The 27,182-nt window shown below is 38.2% G+C and overlaps 1 protein-coding gene across 4 annotated transcripts in view; it reads right to left on the bottom strand.

The window, feature by feature from the left end:
* Map2k6 (mitogen-activated protein kinase kinase 6) overlaps window positions 1–27,182 on the bottom strand; it is a 123,238-nt gene that overhangs the window by 23,061 nt on the left and 72,995 nt on the right. Inside the window, exons 1-10 of one of the 4 annotated variants that reach the window (XM_023561149.2) lie at window positions 21,529–21,727; window positions 18,520–18,586; window positions 10,338–10,386; window positions 9,633–9,746; window positions 7,195–7,314; window positions 6,835–6,951; window positions 6,127–6,178; window positions 3,322–3,449; window positions 2,016–2,093; window positions 626–765 (exon numbers count right to left, since the gene is read on the bottom strand). In XM_023561149.2, coding sequence (XP_023416917.1) covers window positions 626–765; window positions 2,016–2,093; window positions 3,322–3,449; window positions 6,127–6,178; window positions 6,835–6,951; window positions 7,195–7,314; window positions 9,633–9,671 — 674 coding nt within the window. In that variant the 5' untranslated portion in view covers window positions 9,672–9,746; window positions 10,338–10,386; window positions 18,520–18,586; window positions 21,529–21,727. Of the gene's footprint in view, window positions 1–625; window positions 766–2,015; window positions 2,094–3,321; window positions 3,450–6,126; window positions 6,179–6,834; window positions 6,952–7,194; window positions 7,315–9,632; window positions 9,747–10,337; window positions 10,387–11,999; window positions 12,319–18,519; window positions 18,587–21,524; window positions 21,728–27,182 lie in introns of those variants that run through there. The other 3 variants (XM_023561151.2, XM_013142471.3, XM_023561150.2) reach the window with 3 other exon arrangements.

Genomic DNA, 27,182 nt, shown 5'->3' on the forward strand with positions numbered 1-27,182 from the left:
ATGAGCAAGGATATCTTCAGTTACCAAGGGCTCTCTAGAAGATAAAGCCCTGCAAGACTTCTGGTACCTAAGTTGCACTCTTCAACTTCTCACCATCTTCTTACCCAGAGTAATTCTTTAGGTCTATTCCTCATCCTTGGGCTTCCAGCAGACCTTACCACATTTCTCTTTATATTCCAATCAATATCAAATTGCTTACAAATCTTATGGAAGATTTTATTGATTTTTACGACACTCTGGTTTATACTCCTTCTGTTTGGAACAGCTTTCCTCCTCGACTTTCCTTTTTCTTGGAAGACTCCTCTCATAATCTCTGCTCAGAATTTATTATCAGAGAAGTCTGTCTCGATGGGTTTCCTAAGTTTCCCAAATATGCTACACATATCTCCATCCCCAGACTTGCCTCTATTTACTGCACTCTAATAACTGATTCATGCAACACCCTTACTTGACTTGGAGCTCAGCAATGGTGACAGTCATCGCGTTCTGCTTCATAGAAGGTATGTTCCATAAACACTCTCAGAATGAATGAATGTATGCATAATGGATCAAGCCCAGTGGAGGGAATTCATGAGCACACACCCCCTTCCTTAGTACTTACGCATAGGACATGGGGCTGTCTTACCATTGTGAGGTGAAGTCCACAAACTCTGCAGAGAACTTGTCTGCTGGGAGCTGTGGTGATGGCTCCTCTACCACCTGTTTGAGCTGCTGAAAGGGAGTTCCCCACGAATCGTAGGGAAACCGAAGGATGGCCAGCTCAATCTAGAAACAAGAGACAAGGAAGTGACACTTTAAACAAAGCTGCCTGCACGTATCAGCTGTGCTTCATTCTAGACGAACCAAGAAGAAAATACAAAGCTGAAGAAACAAGTGTTATCTGAGGACAAAAATAAACAACTAATTCTTTCTCTAGACATTTTCCCCAAACTACTAGTGCTAGTGGATTTCAAATATTATCTTACTAGAGAGAACCATTTAAACCTGTCTAAAACTCATCCCCTCACCAAAACCCAGCTTAAGACTTCATAAAAATTATAAGCTCGCAGTATTAAACTTCACGGAGGATGTACAGCAACCAGGTTTAAAAGGTTTGGTTTTGAGAAGGATTCATAACCTGACTCTTGCAGTGCTGTACCTCTGCTGCCACCTGCTGGTTACTTGTTGAAATTGAAAATTGGGAGGGAAAAAAAAGTAGCCTAGGACCAGAAAACTACATTTTGCTGGACTTTTGGTCACTTTGTTTCTACAGGACCATGCATTTTCTGGGCAGGATCATGAAATAACTTAAAGGATTTATTGAGCTTCTGTGCCTGAGAAGGAGACAGGGATGCAGATGAAAATTCCACATCTTGGCAATACAATGAAAATGTATGACCATCAAAGTTAGGAATCACTGATCACATACCTGTGGTAGCTGTGCCTAAGGAAACTGCCCTTATTTTTTTATCATGTCTTTAGGATATACTTGACCTCGGTATCTAAGGCTTCTATAATAAAAACATCTTGGGAAGCACACTGCACTTTCTGGACCACATAGTCCCATCAGGCACATGAGCTTTCTTCATGAAGTTTAAGCTCCTTGCCCTAACAAGAACAATGTAGTCTAAATTGTAATGAGTCTAGGGAGATCCTCTCAGAATGGCTGTATGCATAATGGGTCAAACCCAACAGAAAGGGTTCTTGAGAACAAACACATCACTTCCTTACACTGGCACATAGGAAATGGGCTCTCCCTAGATTAGGACAGAAAGATAATTCATGCTACTACACCAGTTACTCAAGGGCATACAGCTCATATGAAGCAGAAAAAATGGAGCAGTATTAGTTTTCCCAATCCAAATTTAACGTTTCTACTACTCACACTGAAAATAATTTGCACTCAAAACCTGCCATCTTGGGCAGAAAACGATTCCCAAAACTAGCATTTAAAACATCTGCTTTTTGGTCCTATGGCCCACCCCATTCCAGCTGCATGGTGAGAACCTCATAATCACAGGATCATCATACTCTACCATAGTGATGCCCAGACTCCAAATGTCAGACTTCACACTGTATCCCTTCTGGTTGAGCTCTGGATTTATTCTTTCAGGCTGGAAAGGAGACAGACAACTGAGAAACTGGAAACACAATTGAGATGATATTGGTAGCTCAATAAAGATTGTGGGAACAGGGACATTACCATCTGCCAAGTGAAATATTTTAAGTTGTTAACATGCCTCCCAGGCCAAAAGACAATGCAACTATAATAAATAGTAAATCTCCATGGGTTGGTTTGTTGTGGTTGTTTTGTCTTCTAAGTTCATCTTTTCTTAGAGAAAGTAATGGCTTAAATTCCCTTTACAATAAATTTTAATTTTAATTTTGTTGTGAAAAAGAAAGAGTATACATATTATAAAGCTACTCTAGCCATCTAAAATTATCCTTGACAAAAACACCAACAGTCCAGGCTCAGTAAGAACAATCTAAAAGGTAGTTACTAGGCTACCATCTGATATTCCTAGAACTAAGCAACTTTGAGCTAAACATAGTTAGGAAGCTTTTCATTTCCAAATGTAAGTCCATTTCCAAATAAAACATGGTACAAGTTCCATGTTTCCAAGGTCTCTGCTAATGCCAATGAATGAATGAATCTTCAGAGCTATGGGGTTCCCTCAGGACTAACTCAACTATCTTGTGCAGGTAATTTAAATTGTTTATTACTCTGCCTCAACTAACAAGACAGCACTCACCTGAAACTCAGGGTAGAAAGCTTTATGCTCAAGCAAAACACCCTTTTAGTTTGATTTTTTAAAAATATATATGCTATATATGTTTGCATTACCCAAACTGCATATATTGAAATCCAATCACTATATGGCCAGAATAGAAAGTGGAGCCTCTTTTTTGTGGTAATTAGTCTTCAGGGTAGAGCTCTTTTGAATAGGGTTATGACTTTATAAAAGATCCTCTATGCCTCCCACTATGTGAAACACAACAAGAATGTACCATTTAAGAACTAGAGAAATGAGCCCTTTCCACCAAACACTGACTCTACCAGTGTTAGATCTTGGTCTTCCCAGCCTCCAAAATGCCAAAATAAATAAGTAAGTTAATGGTATTTTGCTACAGCAGCCCAAAAGAACAACAACAAAAAAAATATGAAACAAGTGACCAAGGATCTCAGACAGGAAATATGTGAGAATATAAAGTGCTGCAGAGTATTTTCTTAGGTCTTAGGCACATTCCAATTTTCTATCTACATTCATCTGTTTCTTATTTCACAACCTGGTTTTGCAGACAGGTGTGTTTTGAGATGCCACCCCTGGCTGCTATACTTACGGCCATGTATGGTTTGCAACCTGCATCAATTGTTTTAGCAACAGAGTCCACCAGGTAGCCACTGATTCCAAAGTCACACATCTTCACTTGGCCCAGGGTATTAATTAGCACATTCGAAGGCTTGACGTCTAAAAGGAAGCACAACCGGGATCCTCTCAGTCCAGCCTGCTTTGAAGATCCATTTCTCTACCACCAGAAGGCCTGAAATCGCCACTTGTCCTTTTCTTTCCTCAAACTGTTCTACACAAAGTAACCATGCTCCTTGACTCCCAGTTACCTGCTGCTGACAGCTTTCAACTGCATTTCTCTTTTTCATGTTTTGTTTGTGCCTGGGGAATGCCAATCCTCAAATGAAAAGCACTGTTTCCTCTACTTATTCAATCATTGTTGCTCCCATTTATGTAGTAACGACCTTACTGAGTCAAATGCCCAGTTCAAAATGATCTATGGCTTATTTAATGTGGAAGTAAGAGACTGAAGAACAAATGGCATTGTAACGCAGTGATACATCAAATATGGTCAAAGCAGCAAACTTTGATAGCAACCTTCATTAGAGATGTATCAGTGGTTACCATGATGTAAAGTGTTACAAACCCAAGGATGCCAGACCATAGGGCAGGTCATGAAAGAAGAGGTATTAATGTTTTTGATCAGCTCTAAAGACTAAAATGATAGCACCCACCTACTCATATGCCCACAAGGATAAACCACTATCATCTCTGGATTATAGAATTAACAAATGGAGGTCAGTTTTTCCCTTTGTGACTCTTTCATCAAAGACACAAGATAAGAAGAAAAAATCTAACCTAAGAGCTTTACAATTATCCTTTATAATTTTTCTCTTAAATTTGTTGATATACTCATTTTAGTTTGCTGGTTTTTATATATGACATCTTTTTCAAGAATTTAGTACTTCATAATTTTTAAGAGTTTTTTAAAAACAATAAAAAACTTTAATAAAAATTAAGTTTATTCTTAAAAAGTTGCATATTTGTAAGAATTTCATATTCTGCTGGGGATTTAGCTCAGTGGCATAAGCACCTGCCTTGCAAGCAGGCAGTGGTGAGTTCGATCCCTGGTACCGATAAAAAGGAAAAAGACAAAAAAAAAAAAAGAATTTCATATTCTTTGTCCCAATTAGGGTCCTTCTCACTTTCTTATCGTCATTTTCATTTTTCTAATATTTAACACTACCAACTAATATTAATAATACTAGGCATACTGTACAAGGCATTTTGCACTAGACTGAGGCTCACAAATTACCCAAATTGTAATGACATGTTTATAATCAATACTTTGTATTAGTCACCCCAAAGGTGTGGCTAGTGTACCTCTTCCAAGAAGCTTTGCCTGACAATGGTCTTTCAGTAACAATCAATTCTCTATTTTGCATTCTATGTATAGTACTTTCATATTTGATAATTTCCTATTTATAAGATTTTTTCATAGTTTTTATTTCCCAATAAAGAATCCCTATGTAAAATTTTAATAAGAATAATTTTCTCAGATAAAATCTCAAAACATCTATTATAATACCACACTTGAAATGCTTTAAAAGTAATTATAAGAGGTATATGGTAGGAGGAGTAGATGGACACAGAGCAGGATGAATGTGAGGATAGATGAGTGGCTGAAGAGAAAATAGGTCAAGAATAAAGAAGGGAAGGAGAGAAAAAAAAAGAAAAGGCAAATTATTCTCTGCAGCTTCCCACAGTATGAAAGGGTTTTGCTTTATTCTAAAGCTGGCCACACTTCAATGGGCACAAAAATCACCTGGGGATCTTGTTAAAATGTAGGTTTTGATTTATCTAATGATTACACTCCTCTAAAAAGCTACTACATGACGGCCAATACAAGATGAACTTTTATCATATCCTCTACAACTATCAATAATATCATCCCACAGCTGTGTTTGGTGACAGGCATTTTATACTGAATTTAGGTATCATATAAAGCCCATATCTTCTTATTTCCTCATCCAAGATAAAGAATAGCTATTGCTATAGTTTGGTTCTTTCTCTCTCTCTCTCTCTCTCTCAATCTCTCTCTCTCTCTCTCTCTCTGTGTGTGTGTGTGTGTGTGTGTGTGTGTGTAACTGAAAATAGAACTCAGGACGCTGAGCTACATCCCCAGCCGCCGCATTTGTTTGATTGCGACAGAGTCTAACTACATTGCTCAGACTGGGCTCCGTTATGACGTTCCTGCTTCATCTTCCCAGAGCACTGTAATTACAGGTGCATGCCATCATGTCTGGCCAATTTAGACCTTAAGTGTACAACGAAGGCAGCTTGGCACTACTGGAATGTGATGGAAATGTTAAGAAGCAGGGTCAAGTAGGAGGTATTAGGTCACTGAAGGAGTGTCCTTCAAGAGAGGGTGCTGGTCTCTTCCTCTGTCTCTCATTCCCTGCTAGTAGGTAAATGGGCCTCCTATGCCACATACCCCTGCCATGATATGCTATTAGGTAAATGGGCCTCCTATGCCACACACCCCTGCCATGATATACTGTATTGCCACAGCTCAAAAAGCAACAGAGCCAATAAGCCATGGTCTGAAACTGCCAAAACTCTGAGCCAAAATAAGCCTTTCTTCTTTATAAGTTGATTATAGCAAGTATTTTTTCATAGTAGCGGAATGCTAACACAGCTACTTACATGGTTTGCTATGCAGTCCCAAAGGAAAGCTCCTGGGTTCTCTCACCTGGCTCATTTCCACTTCCATCTATGCAAGGGAGTGGGAGTGAGGGAGGGAGTCTCCAGGCCAAAGAAATAAACTTATAAAAAGCTACCAACCATGGATGCTTACCCCGATGAATGACAGAGAGCTTACTGTGTAAATGTTCTAGTGCTTTTACAATCTGTAAGAAAAAAAGCAAAGTAGATTCATTTACTCCATCACAGAAAAGAATGATAAGTATATTTGGGTTTATTACCCCTAGCTTAAGGTCACAAGGTAAAGTGTTTTTGCAGCATTGAGGTTCCTATCCAGGGAAATAACACAAAAAGTTACCTAAACTGATCTCCACCCACCAAAGAGGACTGTATCTCAGAGCAGAGTCAATGTCCTATTCATCTATCTTGTTTATGTTTGATCTCAAGAGTTTTTTCTCTTCAATCTCATAACCTCATTAAGGCACTAAGGTAGCAGTCATTCTTGTTTTCTTTCTCCTGATTTCTTCTATGCCTGTTAGTCTTAAGAAATCATTTGAAAAACCTACAAGTCAAAATTGAAATGCAGTATGGGCATCAGAATACAGATGCTGGGAATGCGGTCATTACAAATCAATGAACTGCTTAAATATATTTAACGTAGAGTCTACCAAACCAAGTCACTTCCACAGAGGGCTCAAGAGAAAATGATATTTATTTATCCACCTGACAATGTACTCTTATATTAAACAGACACGTGCAGGATGGCACATATGGTGCAAGGAACGTTTCTTCCCACTAGGGATACAAAGACACCTACAGCACTAATTTTCCCATTTTCCTTGTAGTTACATGATATACTCACAGAAACTGCTATCTTCCCTAGGATATCCTCTGGAATTGTTTGGCCTTTATCAATAACTTGTTTGTAGAATTTATCTAGTGACGTATCCATGAGCTCCATGCAGATCCACACATCTCCCTGGAGACCAATCAGTTCACGGATGATTAAAGAGGTTGAAAGAGGGATAGGAAAAAGCCCATTACTGTCTTGAAGAACTGACTCTTGAGGGGTGGGAGGAAATAAGATAGATTTCCTTTGAGATCTCAAAGGAATTTATCAATCAGCAAGGTTATCTCCAAAGAGCAAATCAACAGGTATCAATGGGATAAAAGAACCTTCAGTTACTGTTCTCCTTGAACTCTGCACCAGAGGGTCACTTACCTCCCGGAAAAGTGCACCATAGAACGTGACAGTAAATGGACAGTCTACTGTTCTCATGGAGACATCCAAATCCATCAATAGCCTTTTCTGCTCCTGGCTATTCACAGTGGCCCGGATCCGCTGAATGGGAAAGCACAAGAAATTTATGGGTACTACTCTGAGGATGAGTCTGCCAATAAAGCAGGGCTTCAAAGAGCCCCACTCTGAAAACAATACAAAAATTCGCAATGGCTAGCACCTTTCACAAATCAGTGCTATAAGGGGGACTGAAAAATACAGTGAATAAATAAAATTATTACAGTACAAGACACAATGCTAAAAAACAAAGGGATAAGTATGTCCAAAGCAAGGAGGCATATTTTGAGTATTGTAAGGATTAATGGAAATGTGTCTTTTACGATAGTTATTTTTAAAAATGTAAACCTTAACTGTTTTTTATGATCATCCCACATTGATTAAATACAGCACTTTCTGCCAAATAAAAACATTACAGTGTGTCCTCATCCATCTTATTTACTGCATCTGGCACTGTGCAACTTCTGGCTCCTCTCCAGAGTCAAAATGACCATGAAATGTTTTTAATCGATTCGGGCTAGGATGATGCAACTAAAGACATTCACGAAAGAGGACTTTTAGAACTGCTTTGGAAAGTCTCAAGAACGATGGGATAAGTATGTTTAAAATGAGGGGGGTGCATATTGAAGGGGATTAATAGCAATACATCTCTTACTGTAATTTTTAAAATTTTAAATATTCATCATATTTTTGGATCACATACAATAGTAACAAATTTAAAATAAGAAAGACTATGGCCATGTAATATACTAAATAGTCCCTAGTAAGAAGAAAACTAATAGTTTGCTTTAGAGAGTAAGGAAATGTTTGGGAATGTATTTCCAAGGTGCAAAAACATCTGCTTTACTTTATCATACCTGCTTGGTGCAAAGAAGTCACAGTATTAATTACTTTACAGCTTATTTGGGGTCTTAAAGGGAAAAAAGTCAGAAACCCCTCTTTAGGAACAATTAGGACTACAGTGAAACACCTGTATCCCTGGGCATTATTTCCAGAATTTGCCCCTCATCCCCAGATACCAAAATCCATGGATTCTCAAGTCTCATATAAAATGACTTTGTATTTGCACATAACCTATGCATTATCTCCCCATACACATTAAATCAGATCACTTATATTATGCAGTATATTATAAATCCCATGGAAATACCTGTTACATTGTATTGTTTAATGACAAAAATGCTGTACATGTTAAGCATAATTCTTTCCAAACATTTTTAACCCACAGCCAGCTGAGTCTACAGATGTGGACCCCATGGATATGCAGAGCAATGGAACTGAGGAACAGCAACTGTAATAAAACTGGTACAGCTGGAGGGCTTAGCAGGAATCAAACAAATGGAGTAACCATTCATTTTTACTGAGTGTTTCTGAGTGAAGCAAAACCTGTCACAACAGCAAATCACCTTCTAGAAAGGTGATTGTGTCATCAACTGACAAGAAATACATACATGCTTTGCTATTTAGCAGAGTTAACAGAACAGACTGGAAAAATCTCTAAGAGAAAAGGAACAGACCTCCATTCTCCAACAAAGGGACCCACGTTTCTGGCCATTCCTAACAAGGTCCCAGCTCTGCTAACTCATCTCAAGATGTTAATTCTCTAAGATCCTTCTAGCATCTACTCAAGAAATGCAGACCGATTCCAGACTTCTGTTCACAGACCAAAAACCTTCAGTTTACTCTCGATGTCTCCTTTTTCCAGAACAATTTTCTCTTTCAACTCTGGCCACTTGCTTTTCAAGGAGAATTCTTTACACACAATACTAGCCAAAAGGCTGAGATGTGATTCAGGGAGAATAACAGCAAAAAAATATATAGATAACAACACTGAGCAAATTAGAAAATTTTAATTTAAATCCAATATCAGATGAACTTCAAAAACATATTACCAGTTCTATTAAGTATGATGATGACATGGTAGTTGCACAAAAAATGAAAATGGAGGGATAGAACTTAGTTAGAAAACACATACAAACCCAGACACGCTTCACACACCTGTAATCCCAGCACTCTGGGAGGCTGAGACAGGAGGATGGTAAGTTCAAGTCCAGTCTGGGCAACTTACTGACTTAGGGCGATGCTGTCTCAAATTTTTTAAAAAGGACTGGGAATGTAGTGCAGTGCAAAGGTCCTGGCTATAATTTTTGGTACCACTGAGTGAATGAATGAATGAATGAAGCAACACATTCCAAGGAAGCATTTTTCACCCATTTAGAGAGAAATACTATTCCCTGCAAATACTCTTTTCTTTTTCACCCAATCAAAGACTGTTTTGCTCCTATGAAGAGCGATGATTTGGAACAGAAGTGGACAAATGTGCACACCATGGACAGGAAACTTTGGGGAAACATCAACTCTACCTTCACTGCCATGATCTGCTCACTGGGTACATGCCGCATCTTCTCCACCACTCCATATGCACCTCGTCCCAGCTCCACTATTGGCTCCAGATCATCTGCCTTCACCTCAAAGTTCTGCCAAAAAAAAAAGTCATCGTGTGATTAAAAAAGCAAAAAGTAAATCAGACACTAGCTATCTTGTCCTTTATTTGATGTCTCCAAATGTTATAAGGATTCTTAATAGGCCACAAGATTTTCTTGCACATGAAAGCAACTACTAAAAGCATGAAGCCACAGGAAAAGATTTGACTATCACAGGACCCACTTGCTTGGCACAGGTGACAAACAGAGCCAACTCCATCCAATCCGGTTCTCAAGTGACAGCTCAGCTGCAGCTGATGACATTGCAGTTCCTTAGCCATGCCCCCTTAATTACCCTTATAATCTATGACTGTCTGCTGGCAGCTATATCTCTTTGGCTGTGAGAATTGCCCTCTCAAGAGAATCATCAACTCTCCTCACACGTTTCCAGAGAATCACAACGCCTGATTTCAATTCGCAATTCAAAACAGCAAAAACACTGTAAGCCATTTTGCTTGAATTTCAAAACTTTTCTGACCCATCCCCTGAGAGCATGTTACACAGACAAAAACTTTTGCATAGCCAGCCAGAAAGCATATACATAAAATGGCCAATGTGTTAACTAATTAGCATGACTTTTCTCACCTGGTTTCCAATAGAAATGCAAGCCTTGGAGTCTAAATCTCTAGGTGGCCTAAGAAAGATGAAGGTGAGAAGAAGAAACATGAGATATTCAGTCCATTATCCTTCCCAAATTATATGTAACAGGAGAGGTTTTCCTAAAGAAGGAGGAAAGTGAATTAGTCAAATAGGATAAATGGCAGTACAATGGAATGGGTCAGAATTAAAATACCTTTTGAGTTGAAAATACTTCAACTCTTTGAGCCTCCATTTTCTTTTTTAACGTGGAATATTTTTACTAACTTCTGGAGGAAGAGTGTACTAAATGAAGTACTCCAAGTACAATGCTTTGCATAATGTTTGACATACAGTAAATATCTAATATATAGGAGCTGTAAGTGTACAGTTGTATAAGTATTATGCTATGGAAATAAGTCTTTTCTTCCATCTAAGGCCACCAATGTATCCAATCATTTCTCCACCCTTTCCATAACTGTTTTTTTTTTTAAGAAATAACTCACAAAATTCATAGAACATAGGAATTCCTAATGTAGTCTCTCCCTTTAAAGATGGACAGAAAGATTCAGAGAGGTGAAAGGCTTGGCCCGTAACAAAGAACTACTGACTTTCCATCTCAGCATCCTTAGACAGCATACCAGACTGTCTAATCAAGTCCAGCCCTTTACATCATGAACACACTCTTTAGTGACCTTCTCAGAAACCAAAGGTTTCTTCATTGTGTGTCTCCACCGTCTCCTTGTGTTTTTATTTCTATTATTTCAATAACCTCTCAGTCAGTAGCAATTGATTTTGGAGAACAATGTTTAGCTTTGCCTATGCACCTAACTAGGAGTCTAGGAACCTATTTTTTTAATAAATGTACCAAAAGTATTACAATAAAAGTAACAAATGCTGAGAAATATATTGCTAACATGATCAAACAAACAGAATAATCATGGGCTAAGGACACAGAATCTTGGTTTTGTCTTTCTCAAGTGTGGCCTAATAGGAGCAACTCAAATATCTCTAGAGAGCCATCCTATGGCAGAATTGTCTTTAAAATATACATAGGAAAAAGGAAAGGAGGATAGAGAAAGGGAAGGTAAAAGCAAGAGAAGGAAGACTCATTTGCTAATGCAGTTGTTACCAATGATTATAACTGCACCCCTTCTGTTCACACTAAACATGCATAAAACATTGAGAAAGAAGTAGGAACATAAGCACAAACACAAGCATGAATCTAAGGTTTCAATGGTCAGTCTTCTCTTGCCTCAAAATCTCCCTGATTCGCACAGAATACTTGAAGTTTTTCCATATGAATTTAAAACAGAAGCCTGGGAGCGGGGAGAGAACAAAACAAAACATATTCACATGTGTACATACTCATACTCACACATACACACACACACACACACACACACACACACACACACACACACATAGCGGTGATAGTGACGCTCTTGTGCATCTTGTATTTCTGAGCAGGAAGTTGATCTTCAGAGTTTTCCAAAAAGTCAAATATTTTAGACATCAAATTTTTCATTCTTAAAATGTCTACAGCTGTTTTTCTTTAGTCACCATGATTTGTATTATTACAAAAATCCTTTGAGAAAAAGACAAATACCATTGAAACAGAGGCCTAATGTCAACAATTTAAAACTCCTTTGCAATTCTTCATTACCTCACCTTTTTAAAAGTATGGAAACAGAGAAATACGAGTATGTGGACCCTCAACTCTACAATAAATGTGCATTACACCTTCCATCCCAGCTTAAAAGTAGCAAGGTGTCACTCTCCAGATTGAGAAAAGTAAAATCCTCAAAAAGCTTGTGATTTTCAGAAGCCATACAGTTGTCAGTAGCATTGAAAATAAAACTGAATCTCAGATGACCTAAAGAGAGCAAAGAGGAGAAGAAAATAAGAAAATTGGACAGTGTAATAAACCTGCTCCAGTGATGCCCATTTGAGTCTGAATCAAAGAATTTGCTCCCAATTTCCAGGTCTTCTCTAATAAAGTGATTAATCCAGCCAAGCCTCAGGCCTTTGAGTTCATCAAGTCTACTAAAAGCATCAAATAATGCAGCCAGAACTCACAACTCAGACTGAATTAACTGACATGGGTATTCTTCCTATCCAGAGTTGGACATATTCATTCACCAGGGGCATCAAGACTCTCCAGGAGGTTGAAACTGTGCATGGATACTCTCTGTCAATTACTCTATATTTTAGTCCTTTGAGGAAAGAACTAATCTTATTGCAAAATTCCCTAGAAGACCAAAGGTCACCTACTCCTAGTGTTTTACATGACCAACCAACTTTGGTTTATTATAATTATGTAGTTCACTAGTCACTATTATTATTAATTTATTTAATAGATCTTATTAAGTGCCCACTTGGGCCACAGACTGTGCTAGATCATTTACATTACGTAGCTTCTTTGATTTTAACAACTCTCAGAAGTATTTTTACCTGTTTTACAATGCAAAGAATTGACACTGAAAGAAATTAAACAACTAATGTTCCTTCGAACGGATGATGACACTAGACTTCAGAGCAGCATCAACTTCTCAAGCACAGGAGGAAAAGACGCTGCTTCACTTAGCCATGACCTGTTTGGTCACAGTCTAATAAGTGGCTAAAAATATATATGAGAGTCAGAGGTCCTGAGTTTATCCGCTAGCTCTGCCAGTGAAAAGCTGCCATAATAAACAACTGGAGCTACCATTCCCTGAGCAATGACAATGAACAAGGTACTGAGCTCGATGTTTAATATGGATTATGACATTTAGTCTGCCTAATAGGCACATCGTGTTCATTCCTGTTTTTTAAAAAGGGAAACTAAGGCTTAGTGCAAGTAAGTATATTTGCCTAAGGTATTTAGTGAAGTTTAGATCCCGAATGTAAACGTCAGCATTTTGGCTCCAGAGCTTGAAATCTTCTTATCGAGGAGGTTACACTGAAGGACTCTAGCAAAGCACATGATGACCCTTACATAGCTCTGTTGTTGTACTTGCCAAGTGAGAGTAATAAAAACTACCTCCTGAACCTCTGGTGCAGGTTAAAATGAAATGATACGAGCGTGGAAATGATTTAGAACTAGTTACTACCAATCAAGTGAAGGGACAGCTCAGAAACCTGAGTGGAAAATACACTAGTATCAGCAACTCAAAGAGCTCAAACGGGAGGACCACACACATAGAACTAGAGATAAAGGAGCTCTGTCCCAGGCTATTTACTTTTGTGTAGCATAGCAGAAGGCAGTAAGAATCACCAAGCCAACCTCAAAAGCTTGCCAAGAGAAATATAAAATGTGGAAGCTATTTCTCTACAAGTATAATCTTAAATCTCAGTATTAAAATAAAAACAAGAAGGCGCTGAGCTCAAGAGGTATATTGTACAACAATACAGTGATTTTGCTGGCTTTACAAAGTTACGGAGAAAAGAACATTCAACATATAAAACAGAAACCACTTTTATAGCTGCATAGATTCCTATTCATTTGCTTACACCAAAGAAGGCTTTCAGAAATTTATAAAACACAGAAAGTTAACATGCATTAAGAAAGGGCAAAGCATGTGTTTTTAAGGGAAGGAAAGTTTGGTATTAGGAGATTTATTTTAGAATCAATTTTTTTTCCTTCCCACAGTGCTAAAGATCAAATGCAAAGCTTCATTCATGCTGGGAAAGCACTACACAGTACCACTGAGCTCTACTCTCAGTCTGATAGACTATATTTAAAAGAAAATATAAAAAGATAAGAGCAGAAAGCATTAAACTGAAAACAGGAAAACAATAAAATATATCTGATACTTAAAAAGATTGATAAAACTTACGCGAAACTCACAAAGCTAACAAGAGAGAAAACAAAAATTACCAATATCTGAGGGGGAAAAAACCCAAGATATCACAACACATCCTGTAGCCATTGAAAGCATAATCAAAAAACACTATAACAGCATTACTCTCATAAATTTTATTACTTAGGACAAATGTACCAACCACTCAAAAGTCACATTCTACAAAAAAGCCAACCATGATAAAAAGATAATATAAAAAGACCTGTATCTATTAAAGAATTGTATTTAAAATTAAGTTCTAGAAAACTACCCAGACACATTTCATTTCACTGGGAAATTTTAACAAACATTCAAAGAATTAATACCATTATTTACCAAAAAATTTTAAAAAGGATCACTTACTACTAATTCATTTTTAAGAGGCCAGTATTATCTTAATACTAAAACTAGAAATTAAGGCACAACAGAAATAATGAAACAGCATAGGCCAACATCTCTCATGAACTTTTATATAAGAATCCTTCATGAAATTTTAACAAATCAAATATTACAATATATTTTTAAAACATCTCTCATGAACATTTATATGAACATTTATATGAATATGACAATAGATTTTTAAAATTATATCACAACCAACTGGGATTTATTTGGGGGATATAAAACTGGCTCAATGTTTGAAAATTAATTGATATAATTCACCATATTACTACATGAAAGAGTAAAAACTTTATGATCATATCAATTGATCCAAATAAACACTCATTTATAATAAACACTCATTTATAATAAAAATTCTCAGTCTAGTATGACCAGAGAAGAACTTCTTCAAACATAAAAAAGTCTATATTGACAGCAGACTTCATAGTAAGAGATTGAAGCCAGGCAAGATGGCACATGACTGCAATCAGCACCATTACTTTTCTTGTTGCTGAAACAAAATACCTGACACCCAAAGTTAAAGAGGGAAAGGTTAATTTAGCTCACGGTCTATAGAAGTGTCAGTCCATAATCAGCTGCCTCCAAGGAAGGGTGGCATGGCAAACAAGCATTGCAGAGAAACAATTCATGGCAGGCAGAAGACAGCTAAAGCAAGCAGAGGTACTGAGCTCTTTCTATCCCTTACATCTTATCGAAGCTACCTGCCCTTAGGGTGGGCAGCATAACACCATTAATCCTCATGCCCTTGATCCTATCAATGTACTGTGAATCCTTCCCAGCCTCACACCCTCTATATTTAGCCACCTCTGAAAAAGCCTCACATATGAAAGCATGAGGCTTTGGGGAGACATCTAGATACAAGCCAGAACAATCATTTACAGTTGATCCAAAGAAAATTAATATTTAGATATAAATCTTAATGCTAATATACATGATCTATATACATGAGTTAATATAAAATGCTGATTAAAAAAAAGATAATCTGAAACCTTGAAGAAAATCACCATCTCATTGTTTGGAAGATTCTTTATCAATAACATGTGAGACATAGACAAACTTAGTCTGAAACTTATATGAAAGACAAAGGCCCTTTAAAGAGTCGGCATAATTTTAAAAACATAAAGAACCAAGTTGGAAGAATCACTTTTCCTAATGTTATATATATGTTATATATAATATAGCTATAGTAATCAAGGCAGTGTGATGTTGACATATAAATCAATGGAACAGAGAATCCAAAAATACATCATAACAAATATGCCCAATTGATATTAGACAAAGGAGCAAAAGCAAGTCAGGGGAAAAATGGACAGTTTTCCACAAATTGTACTGGAAGAACTGAAAATCATTGGCAGAAAAATATAAAGCTGAACTAAAGATTCATATGTACTTTGTATAACAATTAGCTCTAAATAGGTCATGGGCTTAAACATAAAACTATAAAATTTCTAGACAAGAATACAGAAAATCTTCAGGACCTAGGACAAGGCAAAAGTTTCCTACCCTGGTTACCAAAAGCACAATCTTTAAGAGGAATAACTGATAAATTGTATTTCAACAAAATTTAAAACTTTTATTCTGTGAAACATCCTGCCTAAAGAATGAAAAACCAAATTATAAGGAGAAAAATATTTTCATATCACATATTTGAAAAAGTCCTTTTGTCTAGAACAGGTAAATTAATTTCCAAAGTTAACAATTCAAAAAATATATAGTTAGAAGTCTAAAGATATGCACAGACATTTCACCAAAGAAAATATGTGGATGAAAAATAAACACCTAAAAACCTATTCTACATAACTAGCCCCTACAAAAATTCAAGTTAAAACAATAGTGTTGTAGCACTATGTATCCGAAAGGTTAAAATGCAAGATAGTGATAACATCACATACTGACAGGGATGCAAAGAAGCTATATCATCTATACACTATTAGTGAGAATAATGGAAAAGACTTTGGCAGTTCTTTCAAAGCTGAAAATAAGGACCTGGGATTTAGCTCAGTCATGTGAAGTGCCTGCCTGGCAAGCGCGAGGTTGTGAGATCGATCCCTGGTATAAAAAAGAAAAAACTGAAAATGGACTTATCTTATAAACAAGCAATTTTACTAGTGGGTATGTATCCCAGATAAACAAAGACTAATTTCCTACAAGAACTTAAATAGAAATGTTCAAAATGGCTTTATTCTTAATACCCTAAAACTGAAAAGCTTCCTTATATAAACTAGTAAACCATACCACAGTACGATACGCAGCTGTAAAGTGGAGTTATTAATAGGCACAAACCCTGAATGAATTTCAAAAGTATGAATGAAAAACCAAAAAACTCAAAATGAGGTGTCATTTATATAACAATCATGAAATAACAAAATGGTAATGGAAAACAGATTGATGTTTGCTGGGCTTTAAGAATGGGGTTGAGGAAGAGGTGGGTGTGACCTTCAGCAGATAAAAGAGTCGCACTGCACATAAAGTTGAGTATACTGACTATAGTAGTAGTTAACCTCAACCAAAACTGATAAATATAATAAGACTATCAGGCAATATAGGTGATAAACTACGTAGAGTTACACATACACAAAGAGCTTGTATGACATAAACAATTCCTGGTGAAATCAAATTCATTTGTGGAATTTGTACCAATATGTGTCCCTTGAATTTTTTTATAATGCACTACAGTTCTGTAACATGTTAACATGGGGTGGGGGTTGTTGGAGACTCCATGGTAAGCGTGGGGGAAGCTTTCTTGTATATTTTTTTTTTTGCAACTTCTGTGAATCTATAATTATTTCCACATAAGAATTTTAAAATAATACCTCATAAAGTCCTCTACCGCTAGCATAGCCAGCCACATGTGTGACTCTAAGTGCTTGAGAAAAGAGATGGGGGAAAAACAATTATTTCACAGTTCACAGGGCCGTAGGATGGGGGAAACCATTGTTCAAAGAATCTTCCCATATCCCCCAGAACAACCTTGAGGGTAGGAATGGTAAGACCTTCCTTTTATAGTTCTACACAAAAAGAACATTCTAACTAAACAGGAGTCCCTCAGCTACCCTCTACATCCCAGGAGACCACCCCCCCCCCACTCTGGCCTGTCCCTGGGAGTTCTTTATTGAGAAATGTCTCTGCGTTACTGCCTGCAAATGCAAAAACCAAGAAACTCCTCTTACAATAGACATGATCCTGTTTACCTGCGCATCTCAACACTAGGGGGTGCAATTTCTGATGAGCTGGATTACCATTAAAATCAAAACCTTTACAAAGGGAGGCACTTTGTAGACATCAATGAAAGTCTTAAAAGCACAAGCTTCCATGGTGATGCCCTTCCTCTGTACTTGTCCTGGCTCACTGATGCCTCTACCGTGATTTGATGCTTTGGAAAAACCACTCATCTCATGCAGATGCTGTGGCTGGTAGTCATGACACTGGCTAGACAGGAAGTACTCTCACTACCCCACATAGAGACAAAGAAACAGAAGACTGCTAGACAGGGTGCGTTCTTCACTAAAACTTGCACGTATGGATCAAAGCTTCAACTAAAAATGGAATGTTCCTTTGCCTCATTTTGCCTTCTGATTATACGAGACAGGATTCAGGGGTCAGGACTTGGGTCTTCACCAAATATGTCTTTCTATCTCAACCTAAATTTTACAACAGTAGCTGTCACAGAGACTTGTTTCTTTATTCAGATTGACAGAGGAAAGCAAGACTGCACATCCTGAAACCTTTCTGAGCTTGGCTAGGCCCCCAGCTCTTAAATGCATGTGACATTTAATTCTTACTCAGCCAATAGTTAGAGACCATCTCCAAAGTTACAATTACAATTATTTCAGAGTTAAGAACAGTGAGTAAATGACTTCTCATTTAAAGGGTTCTCCTTCCCAACAACTTCGTTCAAAGTCAAAGCATTCCTCCCAAAAATGAATCCCCAAGGGAAATCTGTGAAGATATTGATCTTGCCAACTTACGTAGAACTGGTCTGAGGTTGTTCAAATGCTTCTTTTGGAATTTTCAGGCCAGGGTTTCGCTTCTTGCCTGTAGGGAAAGAAATAAGGAAAAAATTAAAGTCTACATCACATCGAGAGAGCAGGAACAAAAACTGAGAGTCTCTATGGGTGTACATCACCATCATCCAGTTCAAATCACCAGGTAGTCTGTGAGTACAAGAACCCAAGCACCAGCCAGCACAGTCATCCCAAATGCAGGTTGGGGTCAAGAATAGCATTTTCATCAGCCTAACTGAAAAATATCCAAGTAAGAATGCCATTTACATTTTTCTAGGAAGACTTACCCTTTCCCCTGCTAAAAATCTGTAACTTAACTTTTCTTTTCTTTCTTTCTTTTTTTTTTTTTTTTTTGTATCAGGAATTGAACTCACAACCTCACGTTTGGCAAAGCAGGCACTTATGCCACTGAGCTAAATCCCTGGCCCTAACTTGTCTTTTCTTTTTCATAATAATTGCAATGACAGATATGATGTTGATTATAGTTTTGGTTTTTATTTCTTCTTAATGTCAGCAAAATGCAGTCACCACTACCTCAGTATCCTACAATCTTTCAAATCTGTCTCTGAACAATTGCTAGAATTAAAAATGAAAGTAGAATAAAAACTGCTTTTCCACCGTCCTGCCTTGCCCCATTTCTCAGTTCATCTGCCAGGAGTTGAAAACCCTAAGAAACGGCTTTACAACATACCAGCTAGAGTACTATTTACATGTATTTGCTCTGCTCCAAGATGGATTAGAGTAGCAGATGGACCCGGGCAAGGAGGTTACCACTTCTTTGGGGGCTAGCTGGGAACATAACCTGATGTGCTCACCCATGAGCTGAAACTACAAGAGAACTTGGCTCAAGTTCTTTTGTTGATGAGTCAAAAAGAACAGACTGAGAAATGCCAAGTCAGGAAGCAGACTGGAAAAAACAACCTTTTTAAGGGTCTGGGACTTTTCTCCCTGTATAGAGAACCTGTGTGTCTTTGCCCTTGGCTGGGGAAACCAAAGCAGAACTGGATAGAAGGTCCACAGCTCTACCTCCTTGTTCATCTCTTCCATGCCTGGAAAGTGAGGACTTCACAGCAAATAGATCCCTGGGTGACATCCTGGGTGGATTCTAAAGTTGCTAAGAAATTTAAAGTCAAGCATATAATCTCCTTGCAGGAAGATGACAGCTGAAAACTTGGGACTTGATCAGCATCACAGAGCCAGCAAGAACCTCACCAGAACCAGAATTCAGGACTCCTGACATCCAAGTTAGAGGCTTTTTACTCATTATTTCAGAATAGTAAGAATACAGACATAGCGAGATTTCCAGTTTGTCCATTCACCAAAGACCGTCAGAATGACTTTTCATCTGTCACTCTATTTCCTCCATTGTAAAATTGAGAAATGACATCGATACTCACCTTATTGGGCTGACATGAAAATCAAATCAGACCATGAATAATAAAAGACCCTGAGATGCCATAAAGAGCTCTTGCTTACAATCATATGGACAATCAGCAAAGTCAGTTTCTCTCCCCCTTTCTGTCTTCACCCTCTCTCTCCTCTTTGTGTGATCCTAGAGGCTGAACCCAAGGCCTTCACTGAACTATACCTCAGGGTGGTTTTTTTTAAATTTTATTTTGAAATGAGGTCTTGCTAAGTCTTCAAGAAAAATCATTTGAAATTCGTGAGCAAAGTGTGTCATGTTATCAACATCCAGTCCAACATCTGTTTTTTCCATAATCAATTCTATCAAGTTTCATAAAGCCAGAAAAAATGTTTATCCATCAACTCAAAGAAAGCCTTTCAAGAATACCTTTAGATGGCCCAGGATTTAGCTCAGCACAGTAAGTACCTGCTTGGCAAGCACAAGGTCATGAGTTCAATCCCTGGTACCCCCAAAAAACAAAACCCTTTAGTCAAACAGCTTTTCTCAATTCTTTCTTCATTTCAATCTATACATCGTAGAAGATTTAAAACTCATCATTCATCTTCCTGTTCTTGAAACTTATGGCATCAGTTAAGACACTATACACAACTATTAAACACAATGCAATGTCAACTGACAATACAGGGAGCTTTATTACATACTAGAAACTCTGCTAGAAGCCTATCTGGTTGTGAAAATCCAAGTAGACATATAGCCTATTTCCAACAAGTTTTATCTATAGGCCTCAGTCAGAAAGTTAGGGAATGCTATTTCAAATGAAATAGCATAGCAAGGAATGAATGACAGATTCAAATTATTCAAATAACTACACACATAGTCCAGTGCATGTGACAGGTAATTCAGACAATTTCAATGACAAAATTCTATAGTTCTCCTAAATAAAACAAAACTAAAAGCAAACCATTTTGCCTGTGAAAAAAAGTCCCAAATGCTCATTTAAGCAAACCAAAAGCTGAAGTTACTCTTAAAACTTATACCTCTTTCTCTTCTTCATTTACAACTTTTATAAAATGAAAGTAAAAAGAGATATTTACTGAGAAAACCTCCTTTGAAAAACCTGAATAAATATTTATTCTGAAAAAAAGAAAGACAGAGAGAACATACTGGGGGGGGGGGGACGAAGACAAAGAGAGAAAGATTGAGACTGAGTGATTTCTTGGCATGCAAAGCAAAGGAATAAATGACCACAACAATAGTCTCCAAGTGGAGGCAGAAGCCAGTGGTTCTCTCTCCCCTTTATCAGTACACCCAGCCATTCTACCCAAACATCAACACCACTCTTCCCCTGAATTTGCTGTCTATTTAGTGAAACTGCCGGCTACTTTTCTCTAGATTGGATCCCTAACTATACATAAGTTTTAGATTTGCACAGTCTTCAGACTTTTCTTAAATCTAATATTTCAAAGTCTAGCAAACTCTCTAAATCAACAAGGAAAAGACTGCTCCAGGATACACAAAATCTTACTGAAATATAGTTAGAAAATACCCTGTCCTCACTTGAAAAAGCAGATTAAAAAAAAAAAGAGATATTATAAACACATACACACCAACGTTCCAGAATTCACATCCTTAGAAGAGCCAGCAATTCTGATGCAGTTTTGAAGGCTTCAGAGAAAGCCAGCAGAAGAAGAATTCACAGAAGTTATTCTTTCCTTAGTTCTAAAGACCACACACTCCAGCTAGGAGAAACCAACCGGACTAGACTCCACCCCCTCCACCAGTGCAAACTGCAGCAAAACTCTTGGAGTTCATTGTTCCCAGCTCAGCAGGGGAGATAGGAAGTGGGTCCATTTGGATACCCAGGCATGACATTTATCATTAACCAGACTCCGAGAAGTAAATCTATAAAGTAATTCAGCAAATGTTCTCCAGCCTCCCTGTAAATACCCCTTTTATTTCTTAAAAAAAAAAAAAGAATAACAATACATGGTCAGTTTACAGCTGTGTTTAGTTCAGAGCAATCTGTTTCCCCTAGGAAAGCTGCCAACACCTGACGCTAACATTAAACACTAAGTTAAAAAAAAATTAAAGGGGGAGGGAATAATATGAATAATAAAGCTATGTGGCCAACTATATTAAACGATCTTTTCTTTTGATATTTTAAAACAAAAAAATGAAGAAGTCCAAAAATATGCGTTACATTATTATTATGCCACCAATGAGCCCTCTCAGAAAGTAGATTCTGTCTTCCTGCCTCGTTCTTAGTAAAAATCTGCACAGAGGAATCCTTGCTGGCCTGACTGGGCCAGGTAGTGCTATATTACATCAGCCCCTGTGGTACCCAGACATTTTCTCTGAATAGTGTGGTCCCAACACAGATGTGTATTTGCAAAATTCATCGTAAACTAAAGCTGGGTCAGTATAATCCAGGCCTGAAGAAAAATAACATGGGGGCAGCAGGCAGGCTTGCCAATAGTTAGAAAATATTTACTAGGCCACAGAAATGTTCACTAGCTTTGACCATGTGGAAAATTCTGAGTTATGTGAGAGTCTTGCCCAGCACCCACTCACAAAGGGTGAGCACAAAGGGCTCCTCTGATGTGCCTTATTACATAAAGTAGGAGATTGTGCTGCACGGCCCAGCCAGACAGGACAAGGGCCCCACAGGGTCAGCAGAAGGTGGCATCCGAAGGATATGCTGACGCCTAAATAGTTGTCAGTTTGGCTAAGGGCCCGAGAGCAGGATTCTGGGGGTTTACAGCTTCACAAAACGATGGTGGTGCTTCTACTGCCAAATTTATTTTAAAAATCTGTTTCCCAATATGAATGGGCATTTCTAGCCAAGTAACTGGCCACCTAAAAGCCTTGGCTGCCCTCTCCTTTCTACTTGCATCTGGGCTTAAGTTCCAAGTGTAGTTGGCAATGAAACCGGCAGTGCAATGTCATTAGCTCTTATTCAATAGCAATGATCACATGCAAAACAACTAATGAAGCCGGGAAGAGGAACAGGGATGCAGGGAGACAGTTGTCTTTACAGCACCGGTCTGTAAATGGACACGGATATCTTGTCCCCTAACCCGTACCACAGCCACTGGTTGTATGCACCACTGAGAATCCCAGCAGTGTGCCAGCCTCCTGTGGAATTACATGAAGGATAGAGAAGAAAAGCTAAAAAGCTTACTTGACAACCTGCAGTCACTTTGATTTCAAGGAGGCAAAGTGGTATGGAACCTGTGGTAGACAGAACCCTCTCTGATCAAGTGTAGCAGTTGTTTTTTTTTTTTTCTAAACTAAAGCCTCAATATTCAGTTTTAATTGAAGTGGGGTTGCAGTGCAGGCACTCAGACTATAAAAGTTTCATCATTAATGTCTTACGAGCTTACAACGTTCTTCCCTCTGCCAGGGGTGGGGACGTGGGGGGTGTCTCAGCCCCTGTGGATGAGAACTCAATCCTCCAAACTCAGCTCACTGACTAGATACCCCACAGACACTTTCCACAGCACTCTGTAAAACAGGTCCATGCTGTACACTAGCAAAAAGAGCTTTGTTATGTTTGTATTATGCCAAAGTACCTGTAATACCGCCTACTGTTCCTTATGCGGTTTTCCCCCCTCTTGGTGACCTAATTGATATGTTAATCAGTGCTCCCCTCTGTAAAGAATTGTAAATCCCTGAGAAACTAACCTAATTGATATGTTAACCAATGTTGCCCTCTACAAATAACAGATGTGGTGCTAAAATAAGCTGACAAAAGATTGTTAATTACTGATAAACTTCTCTGTTCTCTGCTAAGGGAAACAAAGGTTTTCCTCATTAGCAGATTTCCTGATCCAGGCCCATAACCCCTTACTTTGTAAAACTGTGATATGTACATAAAGGCTGCAAGCTTTGAGGGGGACACACAGCTTTTGCAAAGTCTAACTGCACTGTGTCACTGGGCCCAGGATAAAATAAATCAGCATTGCTTTTTTAAAATATGTTTTTGCTCATTTTTTTATACTCGAGTTTAGGGGCTTGTTTGTGGATTACAAGAGTCCACATGACTGTCTTCCATTTATTTTCCTCATAATCCATAACTACTTTATTGTTGTACCTATTTGTTTTTGCACTTACTTGTTCTTATTTACTACCTATCTCACCCACTAAAATTTAAGTTGCATGATGACAGTGAGTTTGCCCAGTCCATGTGTTGCAGGCAGCTGAGTTAGTTAGAAATACTATAGGTAGTGAGACAGGGCTAGGTCCTCAGTACAGCCAGTGTAGATACCTGGCAACTGCAGGGGAGACAGACACCTCCTGCTGTGGGCCAGGCCTCAAGACAAAGGATCTAGTGCATCTACATCCTAAAGACTGATATTCTAATTAGTTCCCTGTCACCCTGGAGTCACTATCCCATCCCCCTAGTTCACAGCTCCAAGAATGCTCACTTCCTACGTGACTTGCTTTCCCATTTGTCACCAATTTAATCAATTTTACCTGAACTACTGATCTTATTGGCTAACTATAGTTATGCCCCACCTTATGTCCATCTGGTTTTTGAGTTCCCAGTCTTCTCCCAACTTGAACCCATGGATTTACTCTATAAAAGTCCCTGGAAAAGACAGAGTCCTGGGCAGCCCTCTTGGGTCCCCTTCTGTCTCTCTCTCAGACAGAAGCTTTCTTTCTCTCAATCAATATATTCTACTCTTCACCTCCATTGTTCCTAAAATTCACTCTTTGGTTTTAGAGAACATGAACTCGCGGACATAGTCGGTTGGGAGTTTCATTCCCCTATATCACATACGTTTTATAAATATCTGTTGACTAACTTTTCTCTACCAATATGAGGTATCTCTCTGTCTTTGAGGTAAAATTGCCAGTAGCTTACCAAAGGAAGACATTTCAAGGAACAATTTTCATTAGGATGCAAACTTTGCTTTCAAAGAGTCAGGGGCTATGAAAATTTAATTACTGTGATAACAGTGAGTATAAGTGGAGGATGTTACAAGCATATCCTAAAAGCAGGAGAAAGGAAATCAGGCAAGGAAACCAGAACAAGAAAGAGAGAGAGCCAATGAAAAAAAGAGAAAGATCTCACAAAGGAATGCAAAAGAAGTGTGTTTTTAGTTGTTGTTTGTTGGTTTTTAAGGCAGGTTCCTTGAACTCACTGAACCCAGGCTGGCCTCAAACTCACTGTGCCTTCCTCCCTCAGTGTCAAGTATGCTGGGATTAAGGAATGCGCCACCCTGCAATTGGTAGGACTTTGAGAGGACATGAGGATTCATTATACAATACTTCTTCTTATTTGTATACATTTTAAATGCTTCCAAGATAAAAATTTCAACTGAGTCTGTTGGCTCATGCCTATAATCTCACTACTTGGGAGGGTTAGGCAGGAGGATCACAAATTCAATGCCAATGTGGGCTATCTAGACAGTTTAAGGTTAGCTGCAAATATAGTGAGACTTTATTTTTAAAAAGACAGTTTAAAAAATAATGGGACATATTCTTACCATCAAGAATTGGGAAAGCAACAAGTGGAACTCCAGGTAAAAGAAGAACATGCTATCAGTGGTGGGAAAAGGCAGTGTAATATATTTATAGCATTCTGAGCTGTCTGCTTTGGATAAAGTTAAAGTTGGTGATAGAAGCATGAAAGGTAGGTTGGAGTGAAAAAATGCAATATCATGAATAGTAAATTTCAAATTTCAGACTTAAGAAAAGTCACCTACGTTTTTGAGAAGCATGTCATGCCACATCTATGGTACAGAAAAAAAAAAATAAATAACACCCTAAGATTAGTTAACCTGGTATCTTGTTTTGACACTCATATACACAGAAACTCACATATACACATGCCTTGATAATTTCAGCCTTCAAATCTTTGCTCATATTTTCCCTGAAATGTCCTTATTACCTGTCTTTCCTGGTCAACCAAGCATGAACTTATCCATAAAACCTTCTGCAAAAGACCCACGTATAACAAATGCCCCTCCTTTATGTGGCCACAGTACCTTGGACATTATCTTTAATCTCTCTTCCTACTCTGATTAATGGAACCCATCTGTTCACCTAGTACTTTCACTAACAAGGCATCTTCTTGAAAGCTTGACCCCATAACTTGCTATCCACAGAATGAGCTCTGATACAAGAATTAAGAGGCAGAGACTAAGTGATCTGGCTGATAAATTAAACTGCTTAAAATTTGCATAGGCAAAATCTGCAAGCACTGGCAACTTAGTGGCCAAGAAATGGATAGAGGAATGGAAGTTAAATAGGAATAACACTAATTGGAATACTCATCATCATCAGGCTTTTCCACACTGAGATAAAATTAAGTGAAAAAAGAAAAGCAGATCAAGTAGAAGAGACAGTGGCGAGAGGGCAGATATCAGGTTTAGTTCAGATGTGACAAGAGTACGATGCTGGAGAAATGTCTGCCAGATTTCAATCAGATAAACGAAGTTTCAGGTGTACATGGGAAAATTAGTATATCTGAGAGTAAAAGAAACAGAAAGGTTAAAAATTAAACAAGGAAACAAGAACAAGAGAAGAGAGGAGGCAATCAAGGCAAGAACACTTTGAGAGAATAACGAATCACTGGAGGACACAATTGCTGGCCCTGTCAAGGGAGAAGAAGCCAGGCATGCAAAACAGCATCAGTGAAAATGAAAGCACTCAGAAGAGTTTTATACAGTCTATGTGATGGAAGTTCACTTTTTTGATGAGGGAAAGCTGACATGTACTGATGTTGACTCTGTGCCCTTGAAAATACCTAAAAGCAAGTACAGCTAATGGCCTCCAGTTGTCAGCTAGATCCAGTGTGAAGGCAGGAGGCTGACAGTAGTTGGATGGGAAATCCCCACTGTCTATCTACACACAACTGCTTCCTCATTCATGTGCTGCTCCATTCATGAGTCTTTGTCTAGAGGAAATGCAGTCATGATGATGTTAAAATCATCACCACTCTAAAATAAAAATACAGCAAGAGGTGGCAAAGAAATTGAAGAATGCAATCTTGGGGCTGGGGATTTAGCTCAGCGGCATAAGCGCCTGCCTCGTAAGCAGGCAGTCATGAGTTCGATCCCTGGTACCGGTAAAAAGGAAAAAGACCAAAAAAAAAAAAGAATGCAATCTTTTCAAAATGTACACTGAGCTTTTGTAAGGTTTAAAAGAGCACTCTTTTTTAAAGAAATTAAATACAGAAGTGTTTACAAATAAAATAAAATGATTCCAGGATTTGTTTCAAAAATAATTTTGGGCCAGGCATGGAACATGCCTG

This window comes from Cavia porcellus, unplaced genomic scaffold (genome assembly GCF_034190915.1).
Source record: "Cavia porcellus strain 051 isolate PalLab524CR breed Dunkin Hartley unplaced genomic scaffold, mCavPor4.1 scaffold_12, whole genome shotgun sequence".
In the NCBI taxonomy this organism is placed as follows: Eukaryota; Metazoa; Chordata; class Mammalia; order Rodentia; family Caviidae; genus Cavia; species Cavia porcellus.